This window comes from Beta vulgaris, chromosome 6 (assembly GCF_026745355.1).
Source record: "Beta vulgaris subsp. vulgaris cultivar EL10 chromosome 6, EL10.2, whole genome shotgun sequence".
In the NCBI taxonomy this organism is placed as follows: Eukaryota; Viridiplantae; Streptophyta; class Magnoliopsida; order Caryophyllales; family Amaranthaceae; genus Beta; species Beta vulgaris.
This window is the reverse complement of record NC_079207.1, coordinates 7,428,817-7,450,593: the sequence shown is the minus strand read 5'-3', so window position 1 is coordinate 7,450,593 and position 21,777 is coordinate 7,428,817. Positions and strand designations below refer to the sequence as shown.

Here is a 21,777-nt window from a genome sequence, read left to right as displayed (position 1 = left end):
ATGTAACTAGGATTTTTCCCTCCCCATCTAGTTATTGTATGGACACTTATCTAGGGGAGTGTATGAATCTTTAATTGAAATCTGATTACTCGTTTTCACCAAAAAAAAATTGTACATACATATTTAACGAAATTTGCGCTTGATAGTATTGGAACTTTTGCTCTTTATATATATTGTTGGAAACTAATTTAAATTGTCTGGATATTTTTGCATCAACCGTACAAAACGGCGGGCACCACAAGAACTTAATATGGGAGAAAGGGGAGAAGGCAAGATATAAATTGTTGGCATGGTTGTTGGTTTAATTAAGAAGAATAAATAGGTAAAGAATGATGAAAATTATGAGGTATAGATATTGAAAAGTTAAGAGCTAATAAAGTGAGAGAAAAAGTTGGAGATGGGAGGAGCTTAGTTAGAAGAAAAGCACATCCTTCATAAACTTTTTTTTAATAATTTATTTTCCACTTTAAAGGTGGGGGCTCATCAAAAAGGAGAGCCATGATCCGTCACTCAGGTGGCTCCCCTTAATAGCTGACTCTGCTAGTACACTACTAAGCTATACGAAGTTTTCCTTCTTTTTCTTTTACTTGTAGCATTTTGATATTTGCACTATATTATATTAATATATAGTTTTATAAGATTTTAACTTTTATAGTCATCACAAATTGATTGTTAATGATATTAATAGTCAAAGTTGTATATCGACAAGCGTAAAAGTTAAGAATGTTGCAAGTAAAAAAATGGAGATATGTATAAATAGGGTCGTGTAAGAATGTGTATAAAGTGACCAAAGATTAGGATCTTCATCTTAGAGGATCCACAAATATGTAGTTGATTGTTTTTTTAATCATTATTGACCTAAACCATGTAGAAAAACAATATTTAGTATAATAGATTTATAGAAGCTATTTTTACTACTATATCATAAGATAATCCATAATCTTATTTTTTTAGTGTCCACTTTTATAATTAAGACGAGATTCTCAATACCGGAAGCTTGAATTTTTTAACACCTACCCACCTTCGTATAGGTGGGTACCTTATATATTGTTTTCATTGTTTTGATTTGTAATAGTTGAAATTTTCTTAGGTTGAGAACAAGAGAAATGGCACATTTGAGAAATTAACAAATAATCACGGTGATATGCGAATAGTGCATGTCACCATAATAGTTTTGTAATTTTTTAGAACATAAGAAAGTTGCTATCCAAAACATCCCCACTTTTTTTGGAAATACCCCTACAATACTCACAACTTTCTCAAAATTACACAAAATATCCCCTAATATATTACTATTCACAAATCTGATATCACCGTGATTATTTAGGACAAGCTCGTCACATTTTACTCATTAGTCACTCATATCCCTCATACATTCCATTCTAAAGTTGGAAACCTTATTTCTACTAAAAGAATAATCCTCAGTTCAAAAAATATTCTTCTCAAGCAAACTGCAAAGACAACCCCAATGGGAAATGAAAGTAGCATTAGCACCACAAAATCATCCAACTAAGCATACAAGCTTGAGCTTGCAGCCACACAAGTCACAACCACAAGCAGATGAGCAACAAACAACGAGGCATGCACTTCCAAATTCTTGAGTCTAAACTCGTCCTGGAGTCCTTAATGCAGAAACATGTAGTCATGTAGTCATGTAGTTGCAGCACCACGTCGCCAAACCTGCCTTCACGCGCATATACGAAGCACTAGCAGCCAAAAATATGCCCATATTATAACATCAAACATGTATTGTTCATCCACCATGACTCCCAATCACCCACATAATTTCCATCAAACCAACTCTAAAGTTAGCGGGAAGTAGATAATATAATCGAAAACAAAAGTACGCGAGATGACAACAATATTTTTATAAGCCATTATAATTTCAATGCTTGCGATAGACTTGAGACAAGGTCAAAAAACTATGGATAGCTTGTCTGGACTGGCAGACTGAGAGCAACTCCAGCGGACCATTTGAGGTCCTAGCTTGCAAATATGAGAAAGTTGGAGCTAGTTGCTTGCTTGTTGTTGTTAGCGTGAAAAGCATGTTGTTGCTTGGGGGAAGTCAAGTAGCTCCACAAAACTACTTGCTTTGTTTTACCTTTTGTGGTCCCCACTTTGCACTTTCCATTTTTCATTGGTTGTAGCTTTCTATTGGGACCTGCAAAAACTACAAGTGGTTGTAGCTTTCTATTGGAAGAGGTTGTAGCTTGAGAATGTTGTAGTTTGGAAATCTGATGTGGCACACAAAGCTACAAGTGGTTGTAGTTTGCCATTATAGTTGCTCTAAGGTGCCTAAATGGACGATTTACCAGAGCTTTAGCCTGACAGCTGCTCGGGCGAGCATTCCCGAGAAGGATGGGCATGCTTGGGCGGGTAACAGTGTTATTTGATAGGTCTAGAAAATTCGAAGTCAGTGTCATATATATTCCAAATTATCGTATTGATTAACGAAAGTCCTTGTGATATTTGCTCATACTAACCAGTCTGAGAGAGAACCTTGTGAGATAAGTAGTAAGAGTTTGTATTAACTGTAAGGAAGAATCTGGGAGTTTACGTATGAGTGCTAATGTGCTATTTGTATTGTTTGTTGTTTGTTTAATGGCCTATTCGGATGCCGATACTGCATGTTATCACATAAAGAAAGAAATTTCCTATCATTAACATTTTACAGGGGTTTCAATCCTTCATGTCTGACCAGCAACTAGCTTGTCGAGGTTAACAAATTCCATACAAGAGTCCAGCAAATTCTGGTATATGAGGTTTGGCGAGTCGGTCTTGGAGAGGCAGTTGTTGACCTCGCGCATCAAGTGCTCGAGAGCTTCTTTCTTGAAGCAATGTGCATTGTCCTTGAATAACTTCAACCATGCCTCCTTGGAGAATGACTGCTGATGACTGGAAGGATGGCAACCAACACTTGAAACTGCTTCAGCTAGGTCGTCGTGCTCCATTTTCAATCTGAATCTTTCTTTGATGAGTGCAGGTGGCGGGACACGATCGGTCTGCACCAAGTGGCTCCATGTTGTTTCAATCGGTTCAACCTAAGCAAATTATTATTTGTAAACGTTTAGAAACTCAATAAGGGATTATAGAAAGAAACAGTTTGATCCTACACAAAATATAAAAAAGGATGGGAGGAATTATCAGAGATTGGAGAGACAGATTTTAGATACAAAAATGAAGAGAAAAACAATGCTGATAGAGACAGAAACTCCTACGGAATAAATGTATGTAAAATAGTGCATATCAACGTGACATTCTATAACATTCCTAATATACCCGTTTATTTAGCCGCAAAATCGCTACAATAACTGTCACTATTCCAAATATGCAAATAAGTCCCTATGATACGCAATTATCATGTTACGAAGCTCTCCTGGCAGAGATGCATTACCTTGAAACTTACAAGTGACATACCATGCAAATTCACAGTAAAATATTATTCCCGGACAGGAGAAATACCTTTCCAGCACTAGAAGCTTGTAGGAGCATCCAAAGATGTCGCTTAGTGTTGAAAGGATGCCCATACTGCAGCATCTGCTCATAGGCATATTCAAAATCATCCCATTGTTGCTCCTTGATACATGCTTCTAGCATCATCTTGAATGTACAGTGATCAGGCATAATTTTGATCCTGATTTTGCTGTCCTTGTTGTTTCCACTTTGTGTCATCATATGAAAGAGCTCTTTAGCTTTGTCAAACATTCCATATCCGAGATGCGCTTTTAGCATAATGTTACAAGTCACGGTATTTGGGGAACAATACTTCTGCATATGGTTGAATATGGATGTCGCGTCATGAATATTTCCATTGGTTAAACAGGCTTGGATTAAACCAGTATAAGTCACCACCAGAGGCTTACTAGCGACTTTGCATATCTTGTCAACCTGCAATGTGACGCGAGAGTTACATGATCATACAATCACGGAAATACGAAATTGGTAAAGCATAGAGTTGAAGCCCTCTAGGCATCTACTTCCGTCTAGCACAAATGAATATACTCCCTCTATTCCTTGAAAAAATTTCAATTTCGAGTTTGGTACAAATATCAAGGATAGCTGTTGAGTTAATTAAGTACGAATATGAGAGAGAAAGGGTTAACATAATGGAGAGAGAAAGGTAGAAGATTACCTAAAATAGAAGTGTCGAATTTATTTTGGGGACAACACAAAAAGGAATGCGTGAATGGAGGGAAAATCTAAAAAGAAAAGCCTCAATGCTGAACTGAGCTTTGATAGAAATGAAAGTTGCAAAAGAACTATGATTTATAGTTTAACATACTTGCATCAATCCTTCTTCACACCTTCCCACACTACAGAGACAGCGGGCAAGGTCATAATAGATACTGGCTGAACCTAGTAGTCCCCGATTCTCCATGTCTTGAATAACTGCAATAGCCTCATCTGGCTTACCTTCTTTCCAAAGAGTATTAACAAGAACTACAAAGTGGGCAATCAAGCAAGTCATCAGTTTACTTCCAAGAATTAAATATAATAAAACATATCTTCACAAACGCACCTCTATATGTTAAAGCATTAGGGACAGAAGAGCCCTGGAATTGCTTGAAGTACTCGTGGACCAAGTCATACTTTCCACATGCTAACATAACCTGGTTGAAAAGAGAGCACTCTAATTACATTCTTTATCTGAAGACATAGAAAAACACAAGAATAAATATGTGCTAGACAAAGACATATGGGAGCACAAGAACATATGAAGTAAATTGTAATCCCCTCGATATAATTGATGAGAAAAAAACAGCTATGAGAAAGCAAAGAACATAGAATAAACACATGCATCCACAAAAGCCAAAAAAGATGATCCTTTGTTGAAACAAAGTGACCACCCATGTAACCAAAGTGAAGGCTAAATGCTACAGAACAACTAAAAAATAGCTGGAATACATAAAATTACAGAACATTTTGTACTGAAACTCGGAAGTTTTATGTAGCTACCAGTGTTGCAAAAGAAACTTTTTACCTCCATAACAAGTCCGTATGTTGTGCCTGATGGCTCTTGGCCCATTTCTTTCAATTTTTGCAACACCCATATCGCTCCTTCCCATTCTTTCCTCTTAGCACAGCCATTTAAAACCTGATAATCAAATAGACAAATACAAACAGAAGCAATTAATGAAGTAGCTAATTTAATCATCTTTTCATCTCTCTCTCTCTCTCTCTTCCCTATATATATATATATATATATACACACACACATACACACACACACACACACACACAACACCAACACAACACACACACACCACACACACACACACACACACACACACACACAACTCCAAAGAGGATAGTCCACTACAAAAATTGCAAAAAGTAATTTTTACACAGCACCTGGTGCACTTACAGCATTGTAAACAACAATGTCGGGCTCAAGCCGTGGATCCCAATCATCAAGAGATTCAATCTTGAAGTTTTCTGGCATAGACTTCATGCTATCAATTACATCAAAAAGTTCCTTCATATGACCAGCTTGTCCAAGAGTAACAGCAATTGAGTGATAAGTTACTATGTCTGGATAAGTGGTCTTATGCCGCTGCAGTGGATTATAAGTGTCAGCCAAAGTTAATACTTTATACTACTGGACATAAAGTTGCTCAGAACTACAATGAAACACTATAATTGGGGAATGAGGAAAAGGAGATGTTAGAATAAGGTATTAATCTAACAGGAGAGAAATCAGTCAAGAAAAATTACCTGCATTGCGCAAAAAAGATTTAGAGCTTCCGCAGGACGTCTTGCTTTCCCCAGTACATCAAGTGCAGCTGTGTAGACATATCTAAACTTAAAGGCATGATTTAACAGAAGTAGAATTTACTGTCAGATAAGTGTAGTATATATGACAAGTTTCACATAGTTAGCCACAATGTTATCTACTATATTATGCAAATGGCATGTGCCTGAACACTAAAGAATCCAAGAAAGGGAACCAGTAGATGCATATACTGACATTAGTAACTATATCCTCCCAAAAGGAAAAGGGTGAGATAGTACAAAGATCAGACCTTAGGATATAGACACAGACTTCACCACTGAGTACAATTTAGAGTATTTTGGAACTCCGGAAAGATAAAGTCCATAGCATTTGGTGTTACAGGAGTCTATAATCTAGTAACATGAAGAATGTTCATAGCAGTAAAGCCACATTGCTCCGAAACTTGCACTCACTCACTACAAGAAATAGTGACTATTATATAATCATATCATCACCAACAGACCAACTGCACTCCAGCAAGAAAGTGCAGCTAAGAACTTCCTATTTTGCTGCATAAACAGAAAGTTGTGCTATTATACATAGGGCTGGCAATGAGTTGAGACAGCTCGCGAGCTACTCGAACTCGGCTCGGTCAAAGCTCGACTCAAGTGAGCTCGACTCGAGCTCGAACTCGACTCGACAGGTTGACGAGTCGAGCAACTCAATACTCGACTCGAGAAACTCGTGAGATACTCGATAAAATTATATATATATATATAATATATATATATTATATATATATATATTATATATATATATATATATATATATATATATATATTATATAATATATATATATATATATATAATATATATATATATATATATATATATATTATATATATATAGGGTAAGATCACATGAGAAAGCTCCTTACATGAGAAATGAGAATGAATCTCAACCACACGATTGGTTTAGAGTTAAACACTTATTCATTAGAGTTATTCCTCTAAAACATTTTGATTAAAAAAAAATTTGGTTTTTTTGAATTTTTTTTCAAATATTTTGTTTTGGAGTTACATCACTTTTTCATTAGAGTTACCTCACTTATTCATAAGAGTTATAACGTGTAAAATTCATTCTCATTTCTCATATAACTATATAAGTATGCATTCTCTATGAACTCACTTCTATATATATATATATATATATATAATATATATATTATATATATATATATATATAATATATATATTATATATATATATATATATGTGTATATTATATGTATATGTATATGTGTTATATATATGTATATGTGTATATATATATGTATATGTATTGTATATGTATTTTATATATGTATATGTATATGTATAATTATATATATATATATATATATATATATATATATATATATATGTATATGTATATATATAATATATATGTATATGTATATGTTATATATATGTATATGTATATATATGTATATGTATATGTATATATATGTATATGTATATGTATATATATATATGTATATGTATATATATATCTTTTAAATTTTTTTAGAAATTTTAACTTTATTTTTTTCTATAAATATACTTGTACTTTTCTTTTAAAAAAATGAAAAAAAAGTGTATAAAATGACCAAAAAGCAAAGTAAAGATTTTCTTCTATAAAAAATAGAACTATATCAAATGATCAAAAAGCTTGAAACGAGTTCGAGTTCGAGCTTGAAACGAGTTCGAGCTCGAGTTCGAGTTTAGGTTTCGAGTTCGAGTTCGAGCTTGAAAATTTGAAACTCGCGAGTTTTCGAGTCGAGTCGAGTTTGAGTATGAGTTTTCGAGTTCGAGTCGAGTTTAGTCAAACTCGAGCTCGACTCGCATCATTGCCAACCCTTATTATACATTTGCCTCCCTCTCCCTCCACAGTATGTCACTATTGTTTGAGGAGACAGGCATAATTAAACACTCAGCTTCTAGAAACTTTAGGATTAAACTGACTGCCAGGGTCCAAGTGATCACCAAAACATCGGCAGAGCATAAAAACCAACCGCCAACCCCCAAACTAAGGGGCCGTTTGGTTCATCTCAATGAAAAGGAGGCAAAACGGGGACATCTTCACTTATATGCCATTAGGACATATTTACACTTTTTTTTCACAATGTTGCCCTCTTTCAATGTCCATACTAAAATTGTGGAAACCGGGCTAGAAACAAACCTGATTTTAAGTGATTTATAGCGGTCATGCGTTTGAAGCCATTCAATAACTTGCAGCACCCTTGGCCAGTTCTTATATTTACCCAATATCTGAATAACCCTCATAATAGAATGATCAGAAAATCTAATTCTAGCACTTCGCATGGTCTTTGCGAACATCCACTCTGGCATGTCCATTTCAGCATTATTTAAACTGGAAGGACAACAATATACGATATTAGTTCAAGTATTATATAACACAGAAAGCAGTATTAACACGAATAAAGTAACTCTACAACTTAAATGACCACTACACACTTAGACTAACTATCATGAAGTCTTAATTGGTCATGCTGGATGCCCAAACATGCCCAAACAAAAGCATATCTCAAATATTTCTTTTAAGGGATGAAAGTCCGGTATGCTGACTTTTGAGGGACACCAGACATGTAGTTCAATGCAATAAATGATCTCCCTCAAGTTTTTATTTTCCATTTTCTTTCATCTTCCATTACATGCTTTGCTTCCATTTTTGGATCAGGGAACAAGAGAGTAAACGGCCACATAGGATCCCCTAAAGAAGATACCAGAGGTAAAATATGACTTGCATGTTGTGAAATTCCCCATCCTCCTCCCCCACTCCCACCTTAGTTTTGCTAATTTCTTACAATGCACCATATTACACACTAGGAAATAGCATGTAAGCTAATATTACTTCATGCTAGAGGCAAGGAACCACATCGGTAAAGGAAAGGACACACATTATAATCAAATTGTACAGACAAGAAATGCAACTTAAAGCTCCTTAAGACTAAAGCATTCCATAAGTCTAGGGAAGAGTGAATCAGATTGCCTTAATCAACAAGAGCGCTGAAGCAGCTAGCCTACCACAAATAAACTAGTATTATATAGACAAAAATACATCAGGATGTTGTAGTGGAAATACCAACCATCTAGCAAGGCTCTGTATTCTTTCCTCCATTTCCATCCGTGAAACTCGCGGACTATCCAGACCATTATTGAATAATTCAGATTCTTGGAAGATGAACCTTTCCCTCTCAAATTGATTGTCATCAATTGTATCTTTCATAGGCATACCCTTCTTTTTAACGAGCCTAGTTCTTGTAGAAGCAGCGATGTCCACATCAAGTTTCTTACTCGAACCATTCTTTGATCCTACATAGTTCGCCTCTTTCTTTGATCTTATACTATTTCCTGCTTGAACACTACCTCTCAGCTCTTTCTTGTCAGAAACTCTTTCAGACCATTCATCTCCTTTCTTGGAATCTGACCTTACAAACCTCTTAAATTTAACAGTCTCCCTCCGTTTCTGATGTTTCGGAAGATCTTTACTGACTGCAACATCACTAAGCTTCTTTTCACGGCCACTCCCTCTTTGAACTTTCTTCATCTCCCTGTCAGTTCTAATAGACTCCATCGCCTTTAAATACTCATCAAATGAAGACTTAAATTCAGTGTCTTCTTTCACAACCATGTTGCTCTCCATCTGGGAAGTTGAGAGCGTACTTTTAATACAACTACTTCGTCTCCGTACTAAAACCCAAGCATTCTCCTTTCTTCTCACATTAGAAACAACTCCAAATGCAGGTGTCTGAAATTTACAATTTCACATGAGAAAAAACAAACATAGATAAGCTGTATTTAGGCTAGTTCCAGAAACATTTGAGAAAATGCAACACATACAGATACAGTTACTAACCAAATTGCCCACTTAACAGGTATTTGTCTATTTGATGCTTAACCCATAAAAATAATAACTTTGATATCAAATAATTTTCCCATTATACCCATAATTAACTCAACAAACATCTCAATTACTCAGAACTCAGTAAAAATCATTGATAATTGTATTAGGAGAATAATCAGAATTTCATAATATGCTGTCAAAAATATATGAAACTTTAACAACAAAATTGCCCAAAAAAATCAGAAGAAAATTCTTCTATCAAAATAATATTGCATAAATACCTGAAGCATAAATCCCATCTGCACCGAAATGCAACCCATTGGATTACAACCCCTTATCGAAGCTCACCTGAAAAAATTAACCCACTAAAGATAACTATCGAAAAAAATTACCCCATTAAAGATATAAATTTACAGTTACAATCCACCAAAATACAATCATAATGACAAGAAATACAATTGAAATTATTAAAATTTACATGTAATGGGAAGAACAGATATTCATAGTTGTAATTTGTACAAACAAAAAAAAAAACAGTTGAAAGAGTTTAAAGGTGTTACCTTACCCAAGTAGAGAGTTTTGTTGGAGCAAATGCATGGTAAATATAGTCAACATAAAAGGAAAGGTAAGCTTAGCGGGTTGGTAGATACTGGAAAGTTGGGATTCATTCCAGTTAATGCAGGACGCAGGTGAGGTATAAAGGGATGGAGGTTGTAGAATGATTAACTGTTTGGGAAGAGATTACCTTTTTTTTTTAAATAAAAAAGAAGTAAATTTCATTACCTAATAGTCACACAACATCTATAATCGATAGGAAAATTCCTCGAACTTTTTGAGTTTCTCATGGATTAAGTCTTTTTTCTTACTGGTAGCTCTCGATTATTATTTTATTTCCAAATTTGGGCTTGTAGAGTAAAAAATAGTTAATTTCGTTAACTTTTTATTAGAATAATATGTTTTGTATGTTTGAAAATGGTTTAGGTTTGCATGCTATAAATATTAGTCGGTTAAAGTTTTGAAGTTCATTTTAGGTTTTGAGGGTTAAATTTGAAGTCTAAATTGGTTTTCAGGACTAAAAATTGGTCGGCTAAAGAATTGAGTATTATTTTGGCCCTTAAGGTCAAATTTGAAAAAAAATAACCGGAAGCACCTTGGTTTATGTGGCAATAAATTAGTTATAACGTAAAGTTGATGGAATTAATAGGTTTTTTTTTTTGCTTTATAAGGTCACGTTTTGAAACTAGAATAATAATTGAAGATTACCAATATAAATTTATAAAACTGAAGGTCACCTATTGGAAACTCGAAAAGTACGAGGTCACCATTGAGAATTACCCTAATCGATATTAGAGAAAAATGTTGATCAAATAAAGTTCTGATATGACATAACTATGATAATAATGAACAAGGTATGATAATATATCGTACCCTTCGCTTCTTCGCTGAATCATGCAGGTTGTAGCCTTTTATCAAAGTATCAACCATTTTGCCATAGTTTTGGAAAGGAATCTCTAACATTGAAATGAACACATAGCATATAAAAATCCAATATTTATTGCAAATTTGTACAACAAATCATTAATGAATTGTATATTTGTACGACTGAAACAAACCACAAAAATTAAACTTAAACTCCCACAAGAGGAGACTAACAAATCAAATTGTAAACTCCACTCACTGAGATAAATAACCTAATATTCGGGTAAATAGCACTCCAACAAAGAGGGAAGAGGATTATTGTTAACAAAAACTAGAAATGCAAATACATAAAAGTATAACTCAAAGCTCGTTACCATTGGAAAAGATGGTGGCAGTTCCGAATTGGCTAGAGAAAATTTAGGGTTTTATTTCAAAGAGACATGTAGTAATTTACATATTGTGTTCCTAGGTTTAGGGTCGAACTTGCTATAGCTATAAGAATATTTCAATGAATTAGCTCTGCTCTAGGCTCTAGCTATAACGATATTCCATCTAATGATTTATAAATAAATATCGCAAATGAGCTAAACTACAACTAAATCGCTATTTAAAGTACAATTTCTCGCACCCACTTCTACGTAGACGGTACATTCAGAATTATTTTCATACTTTGACGAAAATCGAAAATATTTCTTGCTTTTGCAATATTTAGAGTAAAAATTCCACATAATACCATAAACTGGTCTAAATCATCGATACAACCAACCAGTTCAACATGTCAATACAATCAACTAGTTAAACCGCTAATATATTCCGCTAACAAACAACTATTCGCTAATTGTCAAACGATAAACCCCTCCCAAAACCCTGAGCCACACTCACTAAACTCAAACACACAACACAATGACAAATTCCACCACCCTTACCCGCCGCATCACCGGCGTTCGAACCTTCTTCTCCTTCAAATCATCCACCACATCCAAACCTTCCACCACCACAACCACCACCCCTAAAAAAACCCCTCTTCTATGGAAACCCACCGAATCTTCTTCCTCAAACGACACCATTTCTCTGCAACTCCTCTCATGGGGTCGTGGTTCGTCAGGTCAACTAGGCATAGGAACAGAACAAATTCGTCTTTACCCAACCCCAGTTTTCTCTCTCCTCGTCCTTCCTTCGTTCCTTCTCTCCCCATCTTCCGGCTCTCTCTCTCCTCCATCGCCGCAAAAATCAATGGTGGAGGTCGGAATCTCATGTGGGTTGTTCCATTCTGCGGTTTTGATTGATGGGCAGGTTTGGGTTTTTGGTAAAGGTGATGGAGGAAGACTTGGGTTAGGTCATGAAAACTCGGTTTTTGTGCCTACTTTGAACCCTCTTTTGAGTGGTGTTAAAGGTTTAGCGCTTGGTGGGCTTCATTCTATTGCACTTACCTCAGTTGGGCAACTCTTTAGTTGGTCAGTTATCCTCGTTATTTGTTTGATTTTGATTACTGAAGCTTGTTTGATGTTATGTTGTTGCCAAATTAGTACATACACACATGTCAGTATGATGATAACCATACACACGATTAACATGAAGGATTAGATTATGAACACAAAGACCAATGTAATAACATGTACATGTGTTTATTTGCCTTGTTATCAATGTACATCTGTGCACCATGCTCTATGTACTAGCGTGTGCGCCATCTAGGCGTTGTATGTTGTTTGATTGTGTGGTTCTGGAATGCATATGTTTTTGTGGAAATGTTCTGTATTAGTACTAATGTAGGATCATATGGTGGAGATTGGAAGTTGAAGTTTAAGGAAGTTGTTGTTTACTTGTTTTCATTGTTTGAGATATTGCTTATAGAAGGAGTCTTTAAGTTTACCACATTGGCTCTGTTAACAAAGTTACTAAAATCTCTATTCAAATCTTAAAATCTTACGATTTTACTATTCAAATATGATAGACGATTCGATTCACGATTCTAGACGATTCTATACATTTCTTTTGACTAGCGAAAATCTCGCAAATTTAAATCATGCAACAAAGAATATGATTATATTGTTAGTTATTGCCAATATAGTGGTAAACAACTAATTTTTTCTAATTTTTAGGTTTATTAACATATGATTATAGCACATTCAATGAATATTGAGTGTAATATATTCATTATACGTGTTTGTAGAATCTTACGATTCGATGATTCAATTTTACAAAGGTCTTTTCCGATTCAGACTAGAATCTCAATTTTAACAACTTTTTTTAAGGCTCCCATACACGGCAGGGTCGGGGTCGCGGGTCTGGCGGCATGATCTGACTAGTAAAGAGGAGGCTTTTCCCAATTGACACTTGATTTGGAGTGTACTCACCATTTGTTATCTTAGAATAGATGAGAAGTGCAGGCCGGGTGACTTTATGAGTCGTTTTGATTCTCAGTCCATTGTAATCTCAAGCAGTAGAATACTGGATCGTTGGTTCTATTGAACGGAGTGTATTACTCATTGGAGGGATAAGAGGATTAAAATGATTACTAGGAAAAAGAAAAGTTTTCCTGCACTGTTTAGTTTTGAGTCAATATAAGTTATGGATGGATGTGTTTTACTTTCTGCAAAGCTTGATGGTTTTTCATTTGAAAAATGAAGTTTGCAGGGGATATGGTGGTTTTGGCGCTCTGGGTCATACAGTTTACACAAGGGAGTTGGTTCCTCGGCTAGTTGAAGGATCTTGGAATGAGAAGATTAAACACATTGCAACCAGTGGAACACATACTGCTTCTATCACTGAATCAGGTGAGTTGATTCCCCCTAGTGACATTTCATCTTAAATTCATGTTTTCTTTTTTTAATCTTTAGCCTTTTAGGAAGTGACCTTCGTTGGTGAGATGCAAACCCTATTGTAATAACTGTCTGGATGTTCATGATTGGGAAAGTGAACTTTTGGAAATTTTAATGAACTGGCACTATCAATTGTGACAGAATGCTTTCACACACACAGTTGCATGCATACATGTACAGATAGAGAAGGACATCCAGTAAAATGGTGGCAGGGCGGAGATGTTTGTGGTAGGTGGAGACGCAAATCATCTTGAGGAATTACATGTAGTGTAAGTAAGCAAAATGTAGTTGCTATGGAGGTAGTAATGAAAAGCTATAAGTGTTGTAATACGGAAGTTATGAACCAGAAAATGCTAATAACACTATTGTATATACTTTTGTTATTCTTGTTAGGTTCTGGTTCTTAATAACTTTGAAGCTGTTATCCAAGTCAAAAGAGTTAAGTTTCAATCATCAAATGTGTCCAAGCCTAATACTTAGGAAGCTTAGAACCACAAGAGGTATCTAAGCTCTCTTCTCCTAAGAAAGAGAACGCGTGAATAAGCTTTGGGGTGATAATTGATATATGAAAATTTCTCATCTAGTTTTGGTTGCAGAAGGCATGGGAAGAATCAAAATAGGGAAATGGGGGTAGCTAAGATGGATGTTTGGAAACATCTTAAGAGATAGTATTCCATGGAGTGGAGATATGCAGCAGAAGGTTGGAGTTACACATAAGATAAGGGGGAACATATTACGTTGATTTGGGCATGTATGATGTCGACTAGATTGTGCACCAATAAGGTTAATGGAGAGTGCGGATAGTGTATATTTTAGCTTAGTTGGGGGAGGTCAAAGATGACTTGAATAGAGGCCATTAAAATTGATACGGAGGTATTAGATTTGTGGAATCATACAATGAAGGCAGGAGATCTATTTTGATGGCCACCAGAGAGAAAATCTTAGATTCATGTAACCAAAGTCGTTGGGAAAAGATCTTCTTATATGATTGTAAATTATGTTTTTACGTAGATGTCAAGTTCAAAACTTTATGCTTTAAAAAGATAGCTGCTTGCTACTTATTACATGGGTGAACTACATGAAGAGTGTTTCTATTGTGGATTCCACTTTCTCAAGGTGACTCCTCTGTCTAGTGTCTCAACTTTTAAGTAATTTGATTTCAAGCGAAGAGCAACAGTTTCTTGCTTGTTTTAAAGAAGTTATGTGAGATCTAAAGTAAAAAAAAAAAAGAATATAAACGAGGAAAATTTGCTACTTGTGTGTGTGTGTGTGCGCGCGTGCGCTTGTATCTCTCTGTGTGTGTGTGTTTTGAGGGTGGTGATCTTGGGTTAAGTTTTGCATGAGTTATCATGTAAGTTATTGCTATATATTTTCATTTCCTCTCTAAGTGGTGATGCACTATGCCGAATGCGTGCTTATCTTGATGCTGGACGCCATGAGCCAGAGTTTCTAATTGAAATTTGAACTTCTTCCTATTTGGATAATGGATCAGCTGAATGTGTTTTGCTTTGCTATTTCCCACAGTGAGGGTGTGATTGTTCTTTACTTCCCATGTGCTCTCCTCAATTCTCATGTTCCTTCAATATTACAGGTGAGTTATACACATGGGGTCGCGAAGAAGGGGACGGTAGATTAGGTCTTGGTCCTGGACGTGGCCCTGACCAAGCTGGTGGGCTTAGTGTCCCATGCAAAGTAGAAGCATTGCCGGTTCCTGTAGCTGCTGTGGCTTGTGGGGGTTTTTTCACAATGGCACTGACTGAAGAAGGGAAAGTTTGGTGCTGGGGAGGTAATTTTTTTTTGGTTCTTTTGAGAACTCTATCGGGGGATGTTGTCACCTTCTAACTGCTCACTTTTCTCTCCAGTCATCGATGAATTTGTAGCAATGTGCATAAATTTGTCTATACTATGTTCTAGGGTTACTGACGGTATATGCAGTGGTATTCCACTGTTATGCCTGCTGATGAAGTATTCAACTTCACTTAGTTGTCCTGTCCCTTCAACTGGTTCTTAATCACCATAATCTTGTGCCGTATCTAAATTTACCTCATTTGAGTTCTGACTTTGCTTCTGCTTCTGATATTACTTGTGTCCATCCCTTATTAAACCGGGATCAACATTTACGGTTTCTCTCTCTTCCCTTTCTGACTACTCTATATGGCCCTCTCCAATGATAATCTATGCAATTGCATTCCGTGGATACTTTGGCTTCACCACACCCTTGAAAGTTGAAAGTTTGATGGAAAATATGAAGAAACAGTAGTCATGAAATTGTCCCTGTGAAGTCGGAACTACAACACACGAGCCCCTAATCTTACATTTCGAGCTACAAGTGGGTCAATGTCATTGCAGTACTTTTGAAGTAGCATGAGCACGCATGTTAATCTGCTACTGTGAGTTTGAGACGCTAAGCTAATGATCTTGATATTCCTTCTCGTATTATGAGAGGTAGGACATTGCTGTTTGAATTTGTTTACTGGTCAAGCAATCAGATGCTGAGCTCGGGAGGGTCAGCATTAGATTTTAAGTGACATTTTTTTCGAATCTCTTAAAATCTACCGTAATAACATCCCTTGTACTATTGCTTAGTTGCGTCTATTTGGATAACATGGTAGTTACTGTAAAGTTCACTGGTGAGTGGTGAGAGACAAAGGATTGAAGTGGGCAACTTGATCGAAAAGATATGTGATATAGACATATAGTTTGAAATGCCTTTTGCATTGTTCCTTCATGCTGCTGTTCTTGACTTTTAGGGACTAAGAGTATTTTGAGTTATGACAACCATGATGCCGAAGTCTTAATGCTAATAGGATGGAGTCACAGAGGTAGCAAGATTATATCGTAATTGATCGTCCACATAGGTCCTTTGCCTCTTTTCAGTTCTGTTAAGTGCTATATGCTCCTGCAAATCCGATGTTTCCTTGCCATTTTTAGTGCCCTGAAAAATAAGTCATGTTTGGCCTTCCTTTACTCCCAAAATTTCCATAATCCTAACTTTCTACTGTTATTTGCGGTGCATCTTCTGGTCCAGGTCTTAAGTTAATGATTATGGTGCTTTCTCCAGAAATGTAGCCTAAATGGTTGGTACCATATCTGAATGAAAAAAAGAAGAATATATAATTGTTTTTGGGTGATTTGTTTCATCCTTTTAGGAAAATAAAATAAAATAAAATGAAGTCAGCAATATGCAAAAATCTGGAAGTTGCAAGTCACCAGATGTTCATCCTTTAGCTACATGATCTGAATGATCCTATTGTGGGAAAATTTTATATATCTGCTGCCACTATAATGCTGTGTTATCTACTTTACATCTTTTTGCTTTGTTCTGGCAGCCAATTCCAACTATGAGCTAGGAACAGGTGATAAAGTGGGTGGTTGGCGACCTAGACTGATTTCTAGCCTTGAAGAAGTGCATATAGTTCAAATAGCTTGTGGAGGATATCATTCTCTAGCTTTGACTGGTTGGTTCCAAAAACTCATTTGCTTGCTTATTGCTTGATAGTATCTGATACATCTAATATTTGATCCTAGAGGATGGTAAGGTTCTTTCATGGGGACATGGTGGACATGGTCAGCTGGGTCATTCTTCTATTCAGAACCAGAAGGTTCCCACAATGATTGACGCTCTGGTTGACGAGCGTGTTATCTCAATTGCCTGCGGAGGTTCGACTTCAGCAGCTGTGACAGGTAAGAACTTCCCTCAGTGGTGCTGTATGTTGTAGTCCTGAGATACACACCTTATATTGTACGATATATTTAGTTGTCTGGAGGATGGTACATATTTCCCTGGTTGCTAAACCTGCCATTGGGGTCTGGTAGTGGGATTACGCTCATCCTATCCCTGTACTCCCACGGGCCTAGTCTGCAAAGCTGGATCTAGTTTTAACTAATGCAGTGTTCTTGTCAAGTAGGGTCTGTCTCTTTACCAAGTTTTTTTTCAAAAAATGTTTTCTTGGTTTGCTGCGTGATGAGATTCGCACTCCTAAATTTTAATCCCGTATAGCCCCTTTGTGACCCTCTCCTTCTCGATGTTTTTCATTTTTGAATTGACAGTCACATATAGTATTTGGGTAATTTGGATGAAACTGTCGCCTTTCTAAAAAATAATTATGATTGGTTTTTCTATGATGTAGTCTAATTGACCTAAATCTTATAGTATCTTTTTGTAAAATAATGTCATATACTCATTGGCTATGATTTCTAGTCAGCGGAAGTAATTGTAGTTTTGAAAAAGGAGAGGCATGTAAATAGAGTTGTGTCTAGACCATGCACTCCATGTTTTTCTGCGTAGGTGATACAGAAGCTCTTAACACTATTTCTTTCAAACAGAGTCAGGGAAGCTATACATGTGGGGAAATGCAAAGGATTCTCAGTTAGGGGTTCCAGGGTTGCCCGAGATAAATCCTTCTCCTGTCGAAGTGAACTTTCTAATGGAAGATGATGGCTTGGGACCCCATAGTGTTCTAGCTGTTGCCATCGGTGCATCTCATGCCATGTGTTTAGTTTCAAGATCAAGCTGCACAGAATGAGATATGAGTTTTGGTGGATGTTTTATCTTCATTACGGAGAGCGCAATTATAGGTAAGCAAACGATCAACCTTGCAATCGAGCAAAATGTAAGTATGTCTAGATAATTGAGAGGAGGAATTGGCATGGACCACCTTACCAAGTGGATTTACTAAAATGTTCCCTCTTCACATGTTATGTGGAGAACATCTATCCTTTTAAAATAAACTAAATTGTCCATCATAGTTTTAGAAATTGTTTCCCTTTTATGTTCTCCCTGCTTTTCCCATTTTTTTTCTTAATTTTTTTTTTTCTGTATCGCCTTTTTTCACCTATATGGGAACTAGCCTTCATATGCACGCGATGCGTGCGTAATGCGTTAATTTCAAAATTTGTTATTCTATTAGATACTCCATTTGTACTTTATTTATGATTAAACTTAAATGTGAAAAATTCAACAGTTAGATGAATTTAGATATATTAATTCGCTAATGTAAAAAAATAAAAAGGTTGTGAGTGATTGTTAACATTGTTTTTTGTGAATGAATATTGAACAGAAAGAACAAAAATAATGAGTTGGTTTAACTGAATTAGGGCATGTTCTCTTCGGCATAAAACAGCTGAACTGAACTTATCAGAGCTGAACTGAACTGAACTTATCGGAGCTGAACTGAACTGAACTTATCAGAGCTGAACTGAACTGAATTGAATTGAATTGAATTGAATTGAATTATATTATATTGAAATAAATTGAATGTAATAAATATATAAATAATATTTTAAACAATAATAATATGAATATTAAATAATAATTATAATGATAAGTAATAATAATGAATAATAATAATAGTAGTATTTTGAATATTTTTAAATGATAGTTATAAATAAATAATATTAATAATTATAAATTAATAATAATAATTAATGATAATAATGATAATTAATAATTATTATTTTATATTATTTGTATTAATATATTAATACTTGACGATGATATATAAACAATAATATCTAAGAAGTAAATTAATATTACTATTTTAATAATTAGATTTAATAATTTAAAAATATTTAGTAATAAAAATAATGATTGGGTTGGACCGCGAAAATTACATCATAAACTGTCTTGACGCGATTTGATTGGTTTATGGGCTTAAAAAAGTGGGTTTATTTGTGCTTTGACCTAAACCATGTTCCTCCTAATAATAATAGTAATAATAATTAGTAAAGCTATAATAAAAAAAATATATAGAAACAACAATAATAATAATACTTAATAGTAATGATATATATTTAAATAATAATAATAATAGTAATTAGTAAAATAAATTATACCAACATAATAATAATAATAATAATAATAATAATAATAATAATAATAATAATAATATTTAACAAAATGGTTATAAAAGAATAGAGCTGAGCTGAACTGAACTGAACTTATTGGAGTTGAACTAAACTGAACTGAACTTATTGGAGCTGAACTGAACTGAACTGAAAATAAGCTGGGGAGAACAGGCCCTTAAAGAGTATCAAAAGTAGTGAATGTTCAGACTTTTCATGTGCACGTTATGTATGCCATCTTTTTTATACGGTATAAATATGTCCATTTAATTTTTGATTGAAGTATTTGATGCATATACCATTTTAAACTTATTTTAAATAGCAAGTTGGAATGAGAATTTTTAAATGATTTGCTTTTGTAATTTTTTTCATTCCATTAATTAGATCATTAAGGGTATTTTAGTCACTTCAAAAGAGGACACCACACCTCCTCCCTTGTCTTATATAATAGAGATAAGGGAGTAACAACTAAGCCACAGGATTTTGAGGTCAAATAATTGTTGCAATATGCACAGGATTTTGAGGGCAAATAGGTGTAATATGCAGTTATGGCTTATGCACTGTGATTCTTAACTTCTGAAGCCTTTTTAGTGTTCCAACTGTTTGGATTTTATAGGTTTGTGTTACCATGTAAAATGCAATCATAGAATGAGTTTACTATTACTACTTTAGTGGCACAAGTTTGATTATTCTTACCTGCTATTGTCTTGATTACTTAAGAAGATTTGAAAAGAAAAGAGGATTTTGGATTGTTTATTCCAAAATTTACTAACTAGAACAAGTGGGTCTTTACATAGCCCAACCCTGTGTCATGCAGTCTTTCTTGAGAATTTTACATTTGAGTAGGCTCTACTTGGCTTGTGCTGAATTTAGAAAATGATGTATGTGCATGGCTTGACATTATTACTCCTGTGATATGCTTATGAGTGTAAATGAGATGAGGCACGCATGAGCTACTTAGGATCAACTATTTGAATGAGCTTCAATCGTACTTGAACTTGACTCAAAATAATGGCGAATCGAGTGGAGCAACTCAAAACTTGACATTAGACTCGTGAGAAATTTGAATATACAATTAATTAATTTCTATCAGAAGCAAACTGCCTAATTCAGCATATTGTTTACATTTGGGGTGTTTAAGAGATGAGACAACTTGTTAGCTACTTGCGACTAACTCAATGAAAGCATGACTTGGTCAAAGTAATGAGTCGAGTCGAGTTATCCTAAACTTGAACTCAACTCACATCATTTACATTTCTTGCTATGTTGGCATTGGTGCTAGCTAGGCCTAAATCCCAACTCTATTGCTAACTTGATGAACTCCAGCTTCTTGTTGAGTTTTTTTTTTTCTTTTTCGGAAAAATGGTTGATATCCTTTCATATTTTGTATTTCTATGAAATTTAGACGAAGTTTCCCCACTTTGTCAATTCGTAAATACTGTATGTAAGTCTCACCTGCTTTCAATTAGGTATCTTGAGCACTTTGTGAATATTTAAGATTTGCTTGAAAAGGTATAAGACAATACTAGAAGAGTTGATCTTATAAGAGACTTTTACTTTTAATTTAAATTTAGGTAATGGTCTAGCCCAAAGTAAGAAAAAAATGGACTATCTTTTTTAAATATAGTGACTAGTTTAATCTACTTAGGGGGTGTTTGGTTGGAAGTGGGGAAAGGGAAAGGAATCAAGTAAGGGTTAGGAAAGAAAAAGAATCCCAAACCCCCCAATTTTACCCATGTGTTTGGTTAGACAAGAGAAAGGGTAACAAAAGTTGACCCTTACAACTCCTCCCCATCTCTTTCTCTCACTTACATCGGGACCAGCTACGCACGACCGGCAACATCTAGGCTAGGGTTTTTGGCAGGTGGGGAGTGTTCTTGAGGGTTGGGCTAGGGTTTTCCGCGGGTGGGGGTTTTTTCGAGGGCTGGGCTAGGGTTTTGGGCGAGAGGGGGAGGTTTTCGAGGATTGGGTTGGGATTTTCGGCGAATGGGGGAGGTTTTTCGAGGGCTGTGGTGGGGTGGTGTTTCGGCGGATGGGGTGGTGTTATCGAGGGGTGGGATGGTGTTTTCGGCGATT

General features: G+C 35.4%; 2 protein-coding genes across 3 annotated transcripts; one reads left to right on the top strand and one right to left on the bottom strand.

Moving 5' to 3' along the window:
• Positions 1 to 2,630: 2,630 nt before the first annotated feature.
• On the bottom strand, positions 2,631 to 10,434 carry LOC104895387 (pentatricopeptide repeat-containing protein At1g30610, chloroplastic). 2 transcript variants are annotated; one of them, XM_010681877.4, is made up of 11 exons: positions 10,185 to 10,434; positions 9,901 to 9,967; positions 8,862 to 9,523; positions 7,934 to 8,125; positions 5,716 to 5,797; positions 5,366 to 5,554; positions 4,982 to 5,095; positions 4,520 to 4,610; positions 4,283 to 4,440; positions 3,463 to 3,888; positions 2,631 to 3,041 (listed from the first exon to the last, which is right to left on the bottom strand). In XM_010681877.4, exons 2-11 carry the CDS (start codon positions 9,937 to 9,939, stop codon positions 2,688 to 2,690), a joined length of 2,307 nt encoding a protein of 768 aa, XP_010680179.2. In that variant the 5' UTR covers positions 9,940 to 9,967; positions 10,185 to 10,434; the 3' UTR covers positions 2,631 to 2,687. The 2 variants fall into 2 exon arrangements, with proteins under 2 accessions (XP_010680179.2, XP_010680178.2); XM_010681876.3 differs by having other exon boundaries at positions 10,180 to 10,433.
• Positions 10,435 to 11,903: 1,469 nt separating this feature from the next.
• On the top strand, positions 11,904 to 18,593 carry LOC104895386 (RCC1 domain-containing protein RUG3, mitochondrial). Its single transcript, XM_010681875.4, has 6 exons — positions 11,904 to 12,492; positions 13,673 to 13,812; positions 15,449 to 15,643; positions 17,187 to 17,315; positions 17,386 to 17,541; positions 18,184 to 18,593. Exons 1-6 carry the CDS (start codon positions 11,942 to 11,944, stop codon positions 18,381 to 18,383), a joined length of 1,371 nt encoding a protein of 456 aa, XP_010680177.2. The 5' UTR covers positions 11,904 to 11,941; the 3' UTR covers positions 18,384 to 18,593.
• The last annotated feature ends 3,184 nt before the right edge of the window (positions 18,594 to 21,777 follow it).